Genomic DNA, 18474 nt, shown 5'->3' with positions numbered 1-18474 from the left:
GTTTAGCAGTTTTTTTGTTGTGCCTGTCTGTGACTCAACAGCTTCTCTATATACATGACATGTATTCTCAGTTGTGAATATGGGCAATCATCAGTTGTATAATGGACTGACAACAATGAAAATTTGTGCTGGGCTGGGACCTGAAACCGGATTTCCTGCTTATCGCAAGTGGTCACCTTACCATCTGGCTATCCGATGATGACTCAGTCAGACCCAAACTTCCATATGTTGTCAACCATGTACCTACAACCAGTACTTTTACATCCGTTATGTACACTCCCTACAGGGAAGTCACTTGTCCAGTTTCGGTGGATAAATACAATATTGCAGTGCCTATGTTATTCTGAATTACGATGCAACGCAAAGAACAGGCACTGCAGCGACTACAGCCATTATGTCCATATTTGCAATTGCGTCATGTATTTCTTACTGCCGTAGTTGCTGCAGTGCCTGTTCCTTCGAACATGCAAGCATGTCCAAAGGAACATTGCATCATAATCCGGAATAATACAGGCAATGCAATATCTTATAGTATCTACTCTACATGGCGAGTAGCAAACTATCCTTTTCATAATACTCTCTATAGAAAGAAAACAGCATCATCTGCAGACAGCTTCAATACATTTCCAATATTAATGGAATGAAATTGTATTACTACACTACGTAACCTCCACCACACAGTCTATGATGACTTACATAATACAAAGCTAAAAAACATCCAAATCAGATCGGACAGGTCTCACACTAAAAATGATATGCAAGTTTGTGGTACTACATGCAAAGAAAGTTAGCATTGTAAATTGGAAGCGGTCTTGACACACCACATTTTCACACACCCACCTTCATGTCTACAGGCACACACACAATATGGTGTCCAAACGATATTGGAAAAAAATGGAAGACTGTGGTTCAACATTCCTCATTGCTGAGGTCATTAAAAGATGGAGAAGAAAGATTAGGATGTAAGATCCCACTAGTGACAAGATCATTAAGAGATGGGGCACAATCTCTGATAGGAGGAGAATGACTAAGGAAATTGGCCATGTCCCTTTTAAAGGAACTTTCCTGATATTTAATAGAGCTGGGTAGAGACCTGAACTGTCTTCCTACCAAGTGCAAGTCCGGTGTCTTATTGTTCACCTTGCTCAGTTTAGTGCAAACAATTAATGAAGATTGACTCAATGGATTTTTTATTCAGTTCCAATCACCATTGGTCCTTACATAGTACTGACATCATTTGCACCATGGCAGCACATTCACTGTAATAACCAAATGTTTTAAACTCTCTATCCACAATGTTTAGACCGTGCAGCTTACACTGGTCTGTGATAGCAGAACACTGACTGAAATGTTAAGATCTAACTTCAACCACGTCACATTACCTTTCAATTACACACAATCTTTTTCAGTGATATCATCGTGCCACAGATTGTGCTTCCTAAAGGCATCTTGTGTGCCAGTTCATGATGTGCCCTGCACACTGGCACTGGCAGTAAAAGAGTACTTGCGGAAGAGCAGATTCACTGTTTCTCTTCACTCATGTACACCCAAATATGTAATACATTATTTACTTTACTGTGCAGAACTCCAGTCATTGAAATAACATAATATTCAAAACACCCAAGAAGTCAAGAGTCATCTCCTCACAAAGACTGCCCACATCGTGTCTATTTTCATAATCTGGTAACTATTTGTGCAACTGGTTCCAGCAAGAGTAAGAGTCTACACACACACACACACACACACACACACACACACACACACACACACACACACACACACACTAATATTGAATCGTCTGATCATTATGTTCAGTGGAGCTTTACAACTTTCTAATTGTGAGCCCTATGTATAAGAAATAATTAAACTGAAATTGTGTTCAACAACAAACAAATGATGAATTCAGTATCTTTTTAAAGCAGTTTCTTTAAAGCTCTGAAGACAGTTGCCCTTGTCCCATCACCGATGGATCATTACCAACATAAAAAATGAAATGAGCAGCTTGTGTCAAGTATTAGAAGTAAGGTACAACTCATAGAAACATTGAAAATGAGTTAGATTGGGTGCTGCTATTACATTTCTTTATTGGAATTTGGTTATGAACCAAAACATTATTGTTCTCGAAACATGACTGACCCTCTTCTGACAGTCCTTTTGCCTCATTACAACAAAGAATTTGTTAGCTAATTGTTATAATTCATTAAAGGTCCACCACAGACATAGGGCTCTACTCAGTCTCACAAAACAAATATCCAGTAATGAATTCCTGGGATCTAGTGAAAATTTGTGACAGTATAAAACACATTACAAGAACCTAACACATTCCACTGAATCAAACTTTATACTTTACTTGTTGATAAGTGCAAATATGAATCTACAACAAAACAAGAACAGAGCGCTTCTATTGTTAAACATACTTATTTCATGGATGGAACAGTTCTCCAGAAGGATTTTAAGGAAATGCAAAATAAATACTCATCGGCAGAAATTCTTTAAATCTATAAAAAATTTCATTTGATTTCTGGGATGTCAGTATTCCAGCTAAGATGAAAGAACACTGGGTGGGACTAGTATACTGTGGGAACTCAGCTTAAGCCACGACACCCAATCAACTCCTCATGCGCCCACACCCTGCTACAAGAGGTTTGTTTGAATATATAATACAATGGATCTTAACAACCGTACAGTGTAATTATGGTTGAACAAAATGTTCTGTTAACTTTATAGCAAAGCATATTGCTGTTTCTCTACTAGTAGATTAGTCACCGTTCACAAGTCACCATTAAATGCTTCTGTATTAATACAAAGCTTCAATATTTTAGTAACACTATAAGTTAAACATCTATAGTATCACTCACCGCTGTATACTTCTTCTCCAGATATGCAGCCCATGCCACAATGTACTGTCCAACTGTTACTATCACAAACAGTATGAATGACATTTCAGCAAGTCCCATCTTCCGTACACGTCTGTAATAATACACTGCATGCTTCCAATCTGGAAGCCCATTCTCCAGCACTCGATCATACAATGCACGCTTCCTTTGATCACGAAGAACTTCATAAACTGCCACAAGCTGTAAATTAAATAATATTGCTTCTTACCAAACCTTCAATAATTTTTGGATTTTACATTGTTTAAATGGAATAACTGGCATATAGCAGCTCAAGTATTACCACTATGTGTGTTAATAGCCCACAACTGTAGAAATAACTATGACCAACTAACAACATCTGTATTTTTGGATTTTCATGGAATCAAACTACTGTCACAACACAGTTAATTTACATTTACGAGTTCTTCAAAACCAAGAAAACATAGATGTGTAGAAAACTAGTGGAAACTTTGAGGTTCAATTGAACTGCATTGATACTTTCCCTTCTACCCGTAACCCAAGAATAAATTTTAGCAATTTTTTAACATGTATTATGCCTTGCAAATAATACATCTACGAGCGTAGCAACAATCACTGTTTTTTGTGACAGAACTCTCACATACAGCATATGAAGCAGGAACTGTTCGTAGTTGTTACGTGTACCTTTAGGAGTTTTTTTGTTTTTTTTTTTCGCGGAGTGTCCGCGCGTATATTTTATTGGACTGTATGCAATACTTACCTGCCGAAACTTAATTTCTGCGTCTGGTGCATCATTCTTATCTGGGTGAATCTGTAGCGACAATCTTCTGTAAGCTTTACGTATGACAGCGGCGTCTGCATCCTGCAAGCATACCCTACACACTTGCAATTTCACTGTCATCTAAGATATAAAAGTCAAAAGCGTCTATGACATTTTAAAATATACGTACCTGTGGCACATCTAATAAAGAATAGAAATTCGTGTCAACTTCCTCCACTAAATCGAATATCTCCAGCTCCTCCGTGTCCCAACATCCAACACTCACACAAAACAACACGACAATCAACACACATCTTCTAAGATTCATTGGCTTCTCGTTACTTTGCTGCAGTAGTATGGTGGGAATAATATATTATTAAAATTTCTAACTGGAAGTTAGTGGTATTAACCCTCAACATTTATATTTGTTATTTGAAACAGCAGAGTCTGACGACACCAACTGATCCAGACATTGACGATCCTACCAATTGTCATATTTTGCTACCTTGTTAGTGATGAACGAGGCGAAACAACATTCAGAAACCCCTACTTCGCCCGCAACGTCACCATGACAACGTATCCCATATGACATGGGGGTAAAATACAATCATTTAGGCTCTTTGCCCCAACGAGTCCACGTTATTTGTGAGTCAACCGCCGTGTATAATATAAACTCAGAAAGAGGTCTCGATGGTCTCATAGAACCCTAAAAAATACTCAACATATTTCGAAATAAACATTTATGTACTTGCCTCATGGTAATGACAAGACGTCCGTCTTCAGGCATGGAACTATGAGTAAGTTCTGGGAAGTTACTAGAGTTCAATGTGACTTCTACGCCTTAGATCCCATAAAATTTTCCACCTTATTTCCTTCTCGGCCTTTACCTCACCGACTCATTCAAACGTGAGCACTCATGGCTTATTAAGCAGTTTCTTGTTTCTTAATATTGCACCCCAAACATGGTTCGTCGTTAATATTTTCGAACATACGGAAATGGCGGCGTCTTTTTTTTTATTTATTTTATTTTTTTACTCAGTCCGTCGTAAAATAGCTCCATACATACAATGTCTAAATCAATTCTGTAACCTAAGTTCATTAAGGACTCAATTTAATCTGGACTTCTTCATTTATTTTATTCTCTTATCGCTCACACAATGAATCTTGATTACAACAACACAATAGTAACAAACTTCTTTTTATGTTAAATCCGAAAGAATTAAGAGGCTATTATTCCAGCATAATCTCGGCAAACATTTTACAAACACATACAAATACAAATAGTAATTTGTCATGTTCCCTCATGACCCTTTTCTCAGTAGCATATTTAGTTTGGGACGTTAACTGAGCTGGAAACAGAATTTCACTCCCAGATCTTGTTGCTTGTTGTTCTTTGTTTTTCACCCTCTGAAGAGTCTAGTTCTTGGTCTCGGGCTGACGGCAGAACTCGAGTGTCTTCAGGCTGTTGATCAACACATGTGTTGAGTTGATTAGGTCCTTGTGTACGAATAGTGTTTCCTTTGCTTTTTGGGAATATTATACAGGTTTCAGATGAGTCATGTACTGTTTCAGCTGTGACACAAATTGAGGTGCCATACTCTCGAAAAAGAATCAACTGGTATCCTGATGGACGGGCCATAGACCATTTCTGCAATTTTATTTATTTATTTAATCAAGCCTTGATAAGCTACCAGCAGTAACATTTTCTTCACGAGATGTATGTCACAAATCAGTAGTAAACTGCGAAATACACTGGAGATTACGTACTTTGATTGGCATTAATTTCTCAGTCTTTTACTTAAATGCAAATTTTAGAGTATGTATAAAAGTACAATTAATTTGGCGAGAGAGAGAGGTATGACATCACATTCACAACGCCTGTAGAAAGTTTTCTTCTTTATGTAAGCATCATGCAGGACGTGACGGTAGGTGCCGCTTTGAATCTTCTGTAACACGAACTAAGAAGAATAAAATTCGAAAGCTTTTTTCCCTATTAATGATAATTACCTCTTCTCTCTTGCAGCACGACAACGCCGATGACGATGCGGTGGTCGTCACTTGAAGATTATTCGTGCATCTGAAGGTTGACTTAATGGTTGTTGATGCGCATAGAGGGGAACAGGTGCACTTGAAACTTGTAGAAATAAAATACTCTCCTTTCACGAACTACCCATTTCTTATTTGTTAAGCACATACAGGAGAAGACACGTGGATGAGAACAGAAGAACTATGATGCATGCATTAAAACAAGAAAGATGATGCAAAAAATGTGAAGTTGCATTGTTTTTAATATTCCCATCGCCCCCTCAGATTACATTAATGCGGCGTAATATGAATTAATATATCTTTGGCGCATTCAACTGGCGCCTGTATGAATTAATACATTTCGTTTTTTCTATATAGGTTGATGACAACATAGTTACAGATGGAACAAAAATTGCTAATATACTAAACAACAACTTTATAGATGCTCTACAAAATTTCGAAAGGAAAAACAAATCATCAATGGTCGAAGCATGCTTAAACACTTGGTCAACCATCCCACTCAACGTTCCTGGAACTAGTGACAAAAACAGAACTCATAAAAATAATCCAGAAATTGAAACACAAAAAGTCTGCAGGATATGATGAAGTATGAGATTATTTAATAAAACATGTGAATGAAAAAAATTATCAAACCTCTTCTGGATATTGCAAACTGCTCATTGAGAGAAGGAGTTTTCCCAGAAAAATTAAAAGTAAGCAAAGTAGTACCAATATTTAAGAAAGGAGACAAAAATGATCCAGATAACTACAGACCAGTGTCTTTAATCTCTGGTTTCTCAAAAATGCTAGAGATGCTCATGCATAATAGGTTGGCCACATTCCCAGAGAAACAAAGTATTCTAATTCCAGCACAACATGGTTTCCAAAAAAGGGAAATCTACAGAAACCGCCATCTCAGGCCTCACATAATCCGTTATAGATGGATTAGATAAAAGAAACTCTGCGTCTGTTATGTTTCTGGATTTGTCGTGTTTGACACAATCACCCATACTACACTTATGGAAAAACATGAAAGCTATGGTATTCGTGGACATGCAGCCAAGTGGCTAAAATAATACATCAGCAGCCTAAAGCAGTATGTACAAACAGAAACAGCATGCAGATCTGAAATCAGAAATATTAAGTATGGAATGCGTCAAGGATCTTCTGTTCAACCTATATGCAAACAATATTGATGTCAATGAGAAAGATAAAAAAACATTATATGCAGATAACATGACACTAATGAATGTAGAAAAAAATCTGGAAACACGGGAAATATGTGCATTTATGTCAACAAATAACACAGAACAGTGGCCCATACAAAATCTAAAAAAGACAATGTTCATGATGTTCACAAATATAGAAAAGGAAGAACATATAGATATATTTGTAGCTGACACAAGACTGGAAGAAGTTAAAACTATTAAATTTTTGGGGATTACAGTTGACAATTAGCTCCAGTGGTCAGCATATAGATAATGTTTGCTGTAAAATAAGACCTCAATATTTGTTATAAAACATCTTGCACATTATGCCAACAAGGAGCTTCTATGTACCGTGTACCATGCTCTATTTGAGCCATACCCACAACAGGGAATTACTGTTTGGGGACCAGCAAAAATGCAAAAAGAATATTTACATTGAAAAAAAGCTGTTGGGACAATCTTGAACAAGAACAAGAGATTCATCCAGAACTGTTTTCCATAGTCTAAAAATACTGAAATTTCCGTCTCTATACATTTACAAAACAATAATAACATTAATAAAAGGAAATGCAGCAATAGAAAGAAATGCAGACATTCATATATATGAAACAAAAAATAAAGACCAGCTGTGAAGTACACAACAACGACTGAGAGTTGCTGAAAGAGGTCCTTTATACTTGGCTATCAAACTCATAAAGTCCCTTCCAAAGAGTTTACAGGACAATGTGAGCAAAAAGACATTCCAAAAGCTTTTAAAGGATTATTTAATGGAAAAAGAATTTTATAGTGTAGAAGAGTATATGTATCAATGAATGAAAAATGCTACTACCACTGTTATGGAGGTACTGTAACTAATTGAACATATTATTATATGTAAATAACTTGAGAACATGAATACGGAGCGAAACATGTACATATGAATATATCGTAGAATGTAAATAATTTTCAGCACCTAAAAATGGGTGAAAAATATATGCAACATTATTACAATTGTTGCCACTTTGATGTATTAAATTGTAATATATAGGTTAAATGTTACAAGAAAATAGGTTTAAGTTGACTTGTCCTATATTACAAGTATACACTTTGTACAGAATGTAATCAAATGGGACCAAATAAAAACCATCACTCCTTATAGGTTCCTACACAAGTACCATGGTCGGTATAAATAATGAAGTCTTCCTTCTAACACATATCTGAAATATTTGACAGTGATGTATATACTAACTAGCTCTCTGTCACATGAGGAATACTTCTTCTGTGCCGTTGTGAACTTTCTTCAAAAAAATCCACTTGGTCTCCACTGTTTACCTTGCCACTGTTGCAGTAGAACACCTGCGGCAAAATATGATACATCCACAAATAAAGCGAGTTGATTGTACAAATATGGAAATGTTGGACATGTAGCATTTGCGAGATCTTTGCGTTTTTTTGGATCTGAACAATTTCTTCTTCTGTCTAGTCAGTACATTGTCAGTCATTTTCAATTCTTTCTCTTAGGTACCTTGCCACCTTGCAGGCTACACTGGTTCCCGTGAGATCACCGAAGTTAAGCGTCGTCAGGTGTGGTCAGTTCTTGGATGGGTGACCATCCTGGCTGCCATGCGCTGTTGCCATTTTTCGGGGTGCAATCAGCCTCGTGATGCCAATTGAGGAGCTACTCGACCGAATAGTAGAGGCTTCGGTCAAGAATACCATCATAGCAACTGGGAGAGTGGTGTGCTGACCCCACGCCCCTCCTATCCGCATCCTCCCCTGAGTATGAGATGGCGGTCGGATGGTCCCGGTAGCCCACTCATGGCCTGAAGATGGAGTGCTTTTTTTTTTAGGTAACTATTCAGCAAAGCTTGGTGTTCAGCAGCATGTTACAAATGCTGATGATAGAAACTAATGGTCCCTAAGGAAACTCTAGGTTCACAAACAGTTTTGGGTAATTTGTAGTTCATTACTGTCGCATCCCTTTCTGAATCTGGCTTTGTTCCTGTAGATGTAATTAAATGTTCTAAGAATGTTAGCTATTGTACATCAGATACCGATTTTCCAACATTTATTATGAGACCATAATTATTTAACTGTTTAAAGAGTAAATTTAGACGCTTGACATGTTACCCTTCAGAGTCCAATGCTATTAAAATATCATCAAACCGCGGAAAACAGAAATCTAGTTCTCTTACAACTTCATGTAAAAATATATGAAACATGCTAGGTGTGTTACGAAGTCTAAAGAACATATAATTAAAATCATAAAGAACAAAAGATGTAATAATAGCTACTTTTGATTTGTATTTGTCAGTTAATGGAATTTGGCAATGTGCTATCAGTAGTCAATTTTTAAGAAAATCTTTTTATTTTGAAGCATAAAATTTACATCGTCAGCTCATGGAATTGGATACCAGTCTGGTAGAATTTGGTCATTCAGATGACAATAATCTCCAAAAACTCTACCACTCAACATTAGGTTTCATAACAAAGTGTAGTGGACAAGCCCATTGTTATTGTGATTGATGTATAATGCAATTATTTAACAGAAACTGAAATTCTTTCTTGTAGTTTGCGATTTACATGGGTCCAGTCTACAACCCTTAAGCCGGGTTCACGCACGCAACAAAAGTGTCGCCACTGCTAGTGGCATACTGCAGTTGCATGTGTGAACTCCCAGTTTTTAGTGGCGCTACTTGGGAGCGCCAAAACAAGTTCAACTTAGTTATAACGCCACTTTCCTTCAACCAGTGCTCCCTGGTGGCAGTATTTCGAAACACGCATTAGATTTCACTCTGTTTTCATTTTATCGCAAAATAAAAACGAAACCAGTGTTCAGCAGGTACATTTTCGCAACTCCTAGAACTACAAGAACGGCAACCTACGTTTGACTTTCTGCAGCTGTGCATGTGTGTGAGTGTGTGTGTGTGTGTGTGTGTGTGTGTGTGTGTGTGTGTGTGTGTGTATGTGTTTGTGCGAACCAATGACATGTACCACTATCTTAAAAGGTTTTTGAATGAATAAATAAATAAACTTAGTATAAGTAAGCAAAAAAGTTAGTCGTTTATACTTCGTGATTTGTGAGACCAGCATAGTATAAATTGTGGATTGTATGCAGAAAACAGCTCCTGAGTGTGATGTGGCAGCTGTTAAACTAGAAATTAGTTATTCGAAATGTCTATATCAACGAATACAATAGGACCCTAAAATCTTGGAAGAGGGGTGTGATGATATTTAATGCCAGTTTTTGGTTAGTTTGCTGTTGCAAACAGAATTTTCGTCTCCAAGTGTTATTTCTATTACAAATGTGTTTGTGGCCTTTTGATTTATCAGTGAGGTACATCTGTTTTAGGATCCAACATCTGGGTTTCGTCTTCTTTGTATAACTCTTATCACAGTTCTAATGCCACAACCTGCACTACACATTCACACCCGCCCACACCACGCTGAAAGTTGTGCAACAACACAGAAATTGTGGTGTCCTGTGTGAACGGTAGCTAACGATTCCAATGCAGATAGACACAAGCTGTGGCTCCACATTAGTTGCGTATGTGACCCTGACTTTACTGTCTACTGGTGGCCCACCAGACACAGTAATGTAGTGTTGCATTGTGTGCTTCAACATGTTTTGTACTATGGATGGTTTTGTTAGTTCAGAAAATCTCTCCAAAAGTTTGGAAATCTGGCATGTTGCATAGAGTGAGCTTACTGAATTATTAGTATTCACAGTGATTACCTGTACTGAAATTTTTGATTTAGTGATTTTGTCCATCAACTTTTTGGTTTTGAGATCAACAAGTAAACGATAATGATGAAGGAAATCAGCCCCCCAGTACGACTTTTGATACACCTTCTACAATGATGACCATTCAAAATTGTGTTTGAGCCTTATATTAATGAGTGGTTATTAATGCAGTTAAGGTAATGTACATCACTAATAATACACTTTTCAATAGAAACACATTTATTAAACACTGAATAACCAGACACAATACATCAGAAAACGTAACTGTTACAGCACTTGAGAAAGCTGGCATTGGACTGGTCTAGAGAAAGTAATTCACAGATAAAACACACTTTTCATTTATCAATAGAAGCCACAGAGTACTCCCCCTCCCCTGGAAGTGCAGAGCATAGTGGAGAGGTGTCATCTTGGAGAGATGGGGGAACCAGTGCCTCAGGGAGTCTCTAGAGCCCAAGGGGGTTTTACACAGTGCACTGATACTGTTTGAGGCTTGCCATTGAAACTGATGCTCATAGTACTGGTGTTGCACACGAGCACTTTATGTGGCCCTGAGTAGGTGGCTTGAAGAGCCACATGTACAGAATCGTCCTGTAACACAATGAAGCAGCATGCTTCCAAGTCCTTATGGAGCAACACACATGGAGTGGTGTGAGCCTTAGGTGGTGCTGTCCGAAGGTTAGAGATGTGCACATGGACCAGGGCAAGTAGTGAATCTTGAGAGGGTGGTGGGATGTCGTTCACAAACTCAGTGGGCAGCATTAATGGCTTAACGTACAGGAATTCTGTGAGTGATGTGTCCAGGCCCTCCTTGTGTACTGCATGTACGCCTAGAAGTATCAAGGAAAGTGTCTCGGACCAGAGCCTGCCATGACAAATGTGCACAACCTAGAGTGAGTGTCCTGTGCCAGTGTTCAACCAGGTCGTTGCTCTTCAGGTGTTAGGGCATAATGTGGAACTACGACACACCATTCAGAGCTCACAGCCTGTTGAACAGGTTAGACTTGAACTGGTGGACTTGGTCCAGAGCCAGGTATGAAGGACAGCCAAATCAGGAGATCCACATGTTGACAAACGTGCGGGCAATGATGTCAACCATAATGACCTCCAGAGAAACTGCCTCGAACCACCGGGTGCCCCAGTATACCACAGACAGTAGGTATTTGAAACCCTCCGATGGAGTGAGCGGACCCATTAAGATCAATGTGGACATGCCTCAGCCATTCGGGGGGAATAGGGAAAGGGCTGATGGGGGAGGTGTGTCATGCATTCCTGCCAACCTTGCTACATTGGCAAGGGGTGCACATACTTGCCTATGTGCGGCAGTTGTGCTTGGCTCCTGGGCAGACGTGATGTTTGGTTACCAGTATGGTAGTTGCTTTTATCCCAGGAGGGCCAAATTGTGTAAGGCATCAAAGATGTCACGTAGTCGTTCTGTCAAGATGACTGGTCAGATCCTGTCTGTCGACATGTCACAGAGCACTGGTGTCGTTGCTCCAGGAAAGTGTCGCATTTCAAGCGTGAGTGAACTCTATCGGTCAGTGAGTAGCTGTTGGATTGATATGTTGGCGGCCTGCCAGAATGCCATATCATTGAGGTCAATAGGTGCGGCGATGATACTGACCTGTCAGGAGGAGCTGGCCTCAGTACACAACAGTTGAAAGTGCTGTTGGCAACCATCAGTCACCTGCAGGCTGGTGCCTCAGAGTGTAGCACTGGCAGAGAATCTGGTGGATCGCATGAGACACCTCAGTGTAGGGGTTTATTAGTTATTGGGAGCTCCAAAGTTAGGCGCTTTATGGAGCCTCTTAGGCACCTTAGGCACATGGCTTTCAGGGCTGGAAAGAAATCCAATATGCACTCGGTATGTCTGACAGGGGGGCCTTATCTGATATATGGAGGCGGACTTGCCCTTGGCTATAGAGTGTGCAGTCACCTGCAAGTTGTGGTTCATGTTGGCGCCAACGACACCTGTCGCTTGGGTTCTGAGGCAATCCTTGTTTTGCCATGGGCTCTACTTCTGAGGCACCTCCCACTGCACCTGATGCAGTTGATCTGACCTCACAGCAGGGTGAGTGGTAAGTGGTAACACATTTGCGTCACTAGAGGTGGAGGGCTAATATAGAGATTGGTCACCTGGCTTCACCCATTCCATCCTGAGTGGACAATTGGCTGCTCCTTCAGCAGGGTCCGAGCAGGAACGTGGGGGAGGGGTTTACTGATTATTGGGAGCTCCAATGTTGGGGGCTTTATGGAGCCCCTTAGGCACATAGCCTTCAGGGCTGGAAAGAAAGCCAATGTGCACTCAGTATGTCTGCTGGGGGGCCTCATCTGAGATGTGGAGGGGGCCTTGCCCATGGCTATAGAGCGTGCAATCATCTGCAAGTTGTGGTTCATGTTGGCACCAACGCCCCTGTTGTGTGGGTTCTGAGGTAATCCTCAGTTTGTACCGGCAGCTGGCGTAGGTCGTGAAGACTGTTGGCCTTGCATGCGAGCTGGAAGCAGAGCTTATAATTTGCAGCATCTTTCCCAGAGTTGATGGGGGCCTTTGGTTTGGAGCAGAGTGGAGATCTCAGACAATGGCTTCATTGACTCTGTGGCGGTCTTGACAGCTGATTTATAGACCTGCGTTATCGAGTGGGGATTTGTATCACTCCCTTTGATAAGTCAGTGGTGCTCTACACAAAGGAAGCAGCTGCTTGGGTTGCAAAATATCTGGCACAGAAGCTGAGAAAATTTTGGTTGCATGTAAAATCGCTAAGTGGGCCTGAGGCTTCTATTCAGTCCCTTGTTGACCAGTCTGGTGAGGCAGTAGAAGATAACAAAAAAAAAGCCAAAGTTTTAAATTTCACATTCAAGAAATCGTTCACACAGGAGAACAGTACAAATGTACCATCATTTGACCATCAGACAGACTCCCATATGGACGACATAGAAATAAGAATACCTGGCTTAGAGAAACAACTGAAACATTTGAAAAAACACCAGGTCCGGATGGAATCGTAGTTTGATTTTACAACGAGTACTGTATGATGTTGGCCCCTTACAAAGCTTGCACTTATCGTGAATCTCTCGCTCAGTACAAAGTCCCAAGCGAATGGAAAATGTGCAGGTGATTCCAGTATATAAGAAAGGTAAAAGAATGGACCAGCAAAATTACAGACCAATATCCCTAATTTCTGTTTGCTGCAGAATCCTTGAACACATTTTCAGTTCGAATATCATGAACTTCCTTGAGAGACTAAGAAACTTATGTCCACGAGTAAACATCGTTCTAGAAAGCATCACTCGCGCGAAGCTCAGCTTGTCCTTTTCTGACATGATACACTGAGAACTATGGACGAAAGGCAAGAGGCACATTCCATATTTCTAGATTTCTTGAATGCATTTGACACGCTGCCACATTGCAGGCTGTTAATGAAGGTATGAGCGTATGGAATAAGTTCACAGATATGTGAGTGCTCGAAGACTTCTTAAATAACAGAACCTAGTTTGTTGTCGTTAATGGCGAGTGTTCATCAGAGACAACAATATTGTTATGAGTGCCCCAGGGAAGTAAGATAGGACGGCTGTTGTTCTCTATATACATAAATGACTTGGCGGCAGGGTGGACAGCAATCTGCAATTATTTTCTGATTATGCCATGGTGTACGGTTAGGTGTAGAAGTTGAATGACTGTAGGAAGATATAAGACGACTTAGACAAAATTTCCAGTTGGTGTGATGAACGGCAGCTAGCCCTAAATATAGAAAAATGTAAGTTAATGCGGATGAGTAGGAAGAGCAAACCTGTAATGTTTGGATATAGTATTACTAGTGAGCTGCTTGACACAGTGAAATCGTTGAAGTATCTGAGCATTTCTTTACAAAGCGATATGTGGTGGAACAAGCATGTAAAAACTGTGGTTGGGGAGGCAAATGGTCGATTTCGGTTTATTGGGAGAATTTTAGGAAAGAGTGGTTCACTTGTAAAGGAGACCGCATATAGGACGCTGGTGCGACCTATTCTTGAATACTGTATGAGTGTTTTGGATCTGTAGCAGGTCGGATTGAAGGAAGACATCGAAGCAATTCAGAGAAGGGTAGCTACATTTATTACCGGTAGGTTCAAACAACATGTAAGCATTACGGAGATGCTTCAGGAAGTCAAATGGGACCAACACTGTTGAGAAAATTTAGAGAACTGGCATCTGAAGCCGACTGCCGAACAAGTCTACTGCCGCCAACATACATCGTGCATAATGCATAATGACCACAAAGATAAAATACGAGAAACTAGAGCTCATATGGAGGTGTATAGACAGTCGCTTCTCCCTCGCTCTGTTTTCGATTGGAACAGGGGGGGGGGGGAGAAATGACAAGTAGTGGTACAGGATACCCTCCACCACGCCCATGGTGGCTTGTGGAGTATCTATGTAGATGTACATGTAGAAGTGGGTGCACTTGCTGGGCTTCGTGTTATGGCGTCTGTGCAGTTGCTGTGGATGGAGGGAGCGAAGTGCCAGCCTGAGTCGTAACTGTGGGTCGAGATCGCACTCAGAAGCCCATGCATCGGTAGAGAGGCCAGTACATGTGACAATTCAAAGGACGTAACCATTATGTGTGAGGGCAGCTTAGACTTTTGTGCGCGGAGCTCTGATGTAGAGTGCTTTTCAGAGAGCTCAGAGAACATAGTCACGACCTGTGAGGCTAGTGATGCACTTTTTGTGAGGATTGCCAGTTGCGGAGCTGAAGGAACAGGCATTGGGTGCGGCATGTAGCTGTTGTCACAGGAGATGAAGTCACCTGAAGAGTGACGAATTGTGGTGGCTTGAAAGTCAGGCGAAAGGTCACTGTGGCGCAGGAGTCCAACCCTAACGTGTTCACCGATTTCTGCCACATAAAAAGGCCATACAAAAAGCTTATTGTGGGAAAGGCCGAGTGATAACCTCACGGAGTTGTGAACAGCATAAGCGACCTGTTTGCAGCAGCGAGAGGTAAAGAAGCTGGAGAGGGATCAATAGGCATCACAGTGGCAGGGACAAGAGTGACATCCGCTTTTGTGCCCATGAGGAAACAGAGGCCAGAGGAGATGAGTGTGTGCCAAAGGCAGACACTGTGAGACCTGGACTGGTAGGCGCCGTGTCTCATTAAGGCGGGATATGGAGCCCAAACGTGTCCACCGTTGGCATTTGGGTGACTGTACGGAGGCCTGCAGTTGCAGCGTCGCCGAACGTCGTGTGAAACCAACAATGCAAATAGATAGGGAGAGCTGGCAGGGAGGCAGTTCGGAAGATAGGATGGGTCGTTGCTGAGTGCTCGAGGGCTGGTCAGGCGAAGCTTCAGCTGAAGATGGTGCGTGTCAGGTTGTTGACACAGGTAGTGCAGGCTGGAGGCCACCCGGCAGCAGCAGCGTAACAACAGAAGACTGGGCTTGGTGGCCACAGTGGTGGCGGCACGTGAGAGTTTGCCTCACCAGTGTGGTTGGCGCCAGTGCTTGAGACATGAGGTGGCAGTGGTGAATAATAGAGAATGCTTGGTCAGTGAAACAGAGGCTTGACTCTAGAGGGGCCGTGAAGTGTGGAAGTAATTGCAGCTATAGCTTGTAAGGACGTTTGACAAGCCAAAGAGCTCAGAGAGCGATGTCAGGCATAACTTCACTTTTGATTTGGGGAGTGAAGGTGTTGCCAGAGCTAGGAAGCGTGTGCTCGCCTAATAGTTTGTTGTGAATAATGTGGTGTATGACCTCAGTGGGTGGACAGAAGAGGAGCTCAATGATGCACCTTCCAGTCAATGTATGTCTGCAGTCCATAGGCAGCAGATCACTGATGATGCCGATGCGTTCATGGAGATAACTGATTAAGCAAATTAACTTTGAAGTTAAAGCCTGCAGACTTACATAAAATGAACTTTGTGCTATCATCTGAGATACAATGGAAATCGAGGTTATTGTCCACTACAGTAAACTACGTCTTAGGATTGGCTTTTTGCAGGGTTGGCAGCTTGGCAAACCTCAGAGGGGTAGTATTATGAGCGGGAGCAGTCGATGTGCACTGAGGCAGGGAAGCCGTACTGGTCTGTGGTGCAAAATAGTGTTTGAGCGGTCAAAGGTCGTTATTGGCCTGGTGACTGAAGCAGCAGAAGCCTGGCCTTTCTTGTAGTCCGGAATGGGGGCGGACAGAACGGGTGTGCTGGCGATGGAGGCTTCAGAGGGTGGCACAGGAGGAGCAGGCGTGGGCAGGGCATGGGTGATGTAGTCCATAACAGTAGGACCAGACGCGTGGGCAACACTGGAGAGGCGAGCAGATGCAGGCGAGGCAGTGGCGCTGTACTTAGAGGCAGCAGGTGCGAACAAGGAAAGGACATCGTGGTCCATAGCAGCAGTAGTGAGCGCGAGTGAAATGGGTGGAAAGACGCTGCAGCACTATGAGCTAGTGCGCTTGGAGTGGGCACGAGCGGAGTATGGGTGCTGTAGGTTAGTGCCACAGGAACTGGCGCGGAAGACGCAAGAGCGAAGGTGTCTGGCGCAGCAGAAGCGACCGGCGTCGCCGAAAATTTGTGCGGGATGGGAGCGAGATGCACAGAAGGCACGAGAGCGAAGGCGTCTGGCGTGGTAGAAGTGACCAGCACCACCAAAAATCCTTGCTAGTGGGAGGTGAGATGCGCTGAGGTGCGGGCATCCAACGTGGCAGAGGCGACCGACGTCGACGATAAAGCGGGCGATAGAGGAGACATGGAAGAGGCGAAATGCAATGCCAGGTGAGCATGAAGGCGAACTGATGAGTTGGAAGCGACTGGCATGGCCGAATAAGAGTGCGAAAGTTAAACAGTCGCGGCGGAGAGGGGGGAGGGAATGGGCGAGAGTCGTCGATGTAAACGGTAAGAACACTGCAAAATGAGTAGCCGATTGGAATGAGGCAGCATGCTGCAGAATCAATGAATGGGCCGTGTAGCTCCAACCTTGTGCATGTGGCATTGAGTGGCGTGGCGACATCCTGTACAGGGATGCAGTTGGTGAGCAGGCCACTCGACACAGTATGGTCAGCATGCACGGCAGCATGCTAATTCAGCCATATTGTGCCATGCGAGGCTGGCTTGGTCGTATTCAAAACCTGCGATAGAAAATCACATAATTCTGTCTTAGCCATGAGTGACGAGGTAGCTACAATAGCAGATTCACATTCGAACTTCACTGCAGGCATGGAGAAGACCTAACACAAAGGAATGATACGATGCATGTTGGTGGCGAGCAATGGTAACCAAAGCACATGAAACAAAGGTGATAGGCACTGGCAGTTTTTTAATGTTACTGCCACTGTGGTTATTAATGCAGTTAAGGTAATGTGCATCACTAATAATACATATTTTGATGGAAATACCGAGTGATCAAAAAGTCAGTATAAATTTGAAAACTTAATAAACCACGGAATAATGTAGATAGAGAGGCAAAAATTGACACACATGCTTGTCGGCTGATGTGGCCGTGCGGTTCTAGGCGCTTCAGTCTGGAACCGCGTGACCGCTACGGTCGCAGGCTCGAATCCTGCCTCGGGCATGGGTGTGTGTGATGTCCTTAGTTTAGTTAGATTTAAGTAGTTCTACGTTCTAGGGGACTGATGACCACAGATGTTAAGTCCCATAGTGCTCAGAGCCATTTGAACCATTTGACACACATGCTTGGAATGACATGGGGTTTTATTAGAACAAAAAAAACAAACAAAGTTCACAAAATGTCCGACAGATGGCGCTGGACAGCAAAACGCCAGTGACTGCGCATGACAATCGTGTATAAAAGGAGCTTTAATGAGAGAGAGAATCAGATGCTCCAGCAGTCGCAGAATGTTTACATCACCCAAAAAGACACTTTCAGTGAAGCTGTATTATCAGAATGGGGAATGTGCTAGTTCAGCGTTACGATCCTATCGCT

At 41.9% G+C, this 18474-nt stretch overlaps 1 protein-coding gene across 1 annotated transcript in view; it reads right to left on the bottom strand.

The window, feature by feature from the left end:
* LOC126473516 (dnaJ homolog subfamily C member 1) overlaps window positions 1–4331 on the bottom strand; it is a 33976-nt gene extending 29645 nt beyond the window's left edge. The window contains exons 1-3 of the mRNA XM_050100618.1: window positions 3806–4331; window positions 3616–3717; window positions 2859–3077 (exon numbers count right to left, since the gene is read on the bottom strand). Coding sequence (XP_049956575.1) covers window positions 2859–3077; window positions 3616–3717; window positions 3806–3943 — 459 coding nt within the window. The 5' untranslated portion in view covers window positions 3944–4331. The remainder of the gene's footprint in view (window positions 1–2858; window positions 3078–3615; window positions 3718–3805) is intronic.
* Between the last annotated feature and the right edge of the window lie 14143 nt (window positions 4332–18474).

Source organism: Schistocerca serialis, chromosome 4 (assembly GCF_023864345.2).
Source record: "Schistocerca serialis cubense isolate TAMUIC-IGC-003099 chromosome 4, iqSchSeri2.2, whole genome shotgun sequence".
NCBI lineage: Eukaryota > Metazoa > Arthropoda > Insecta > Orthoptera > Acrididae > Schistocerca > Schistocerca serialis.
Note: the sequence above shows the minus strand (reverse complement) of the source record. Positions and strands in the feature narration are given on the sequence as shown.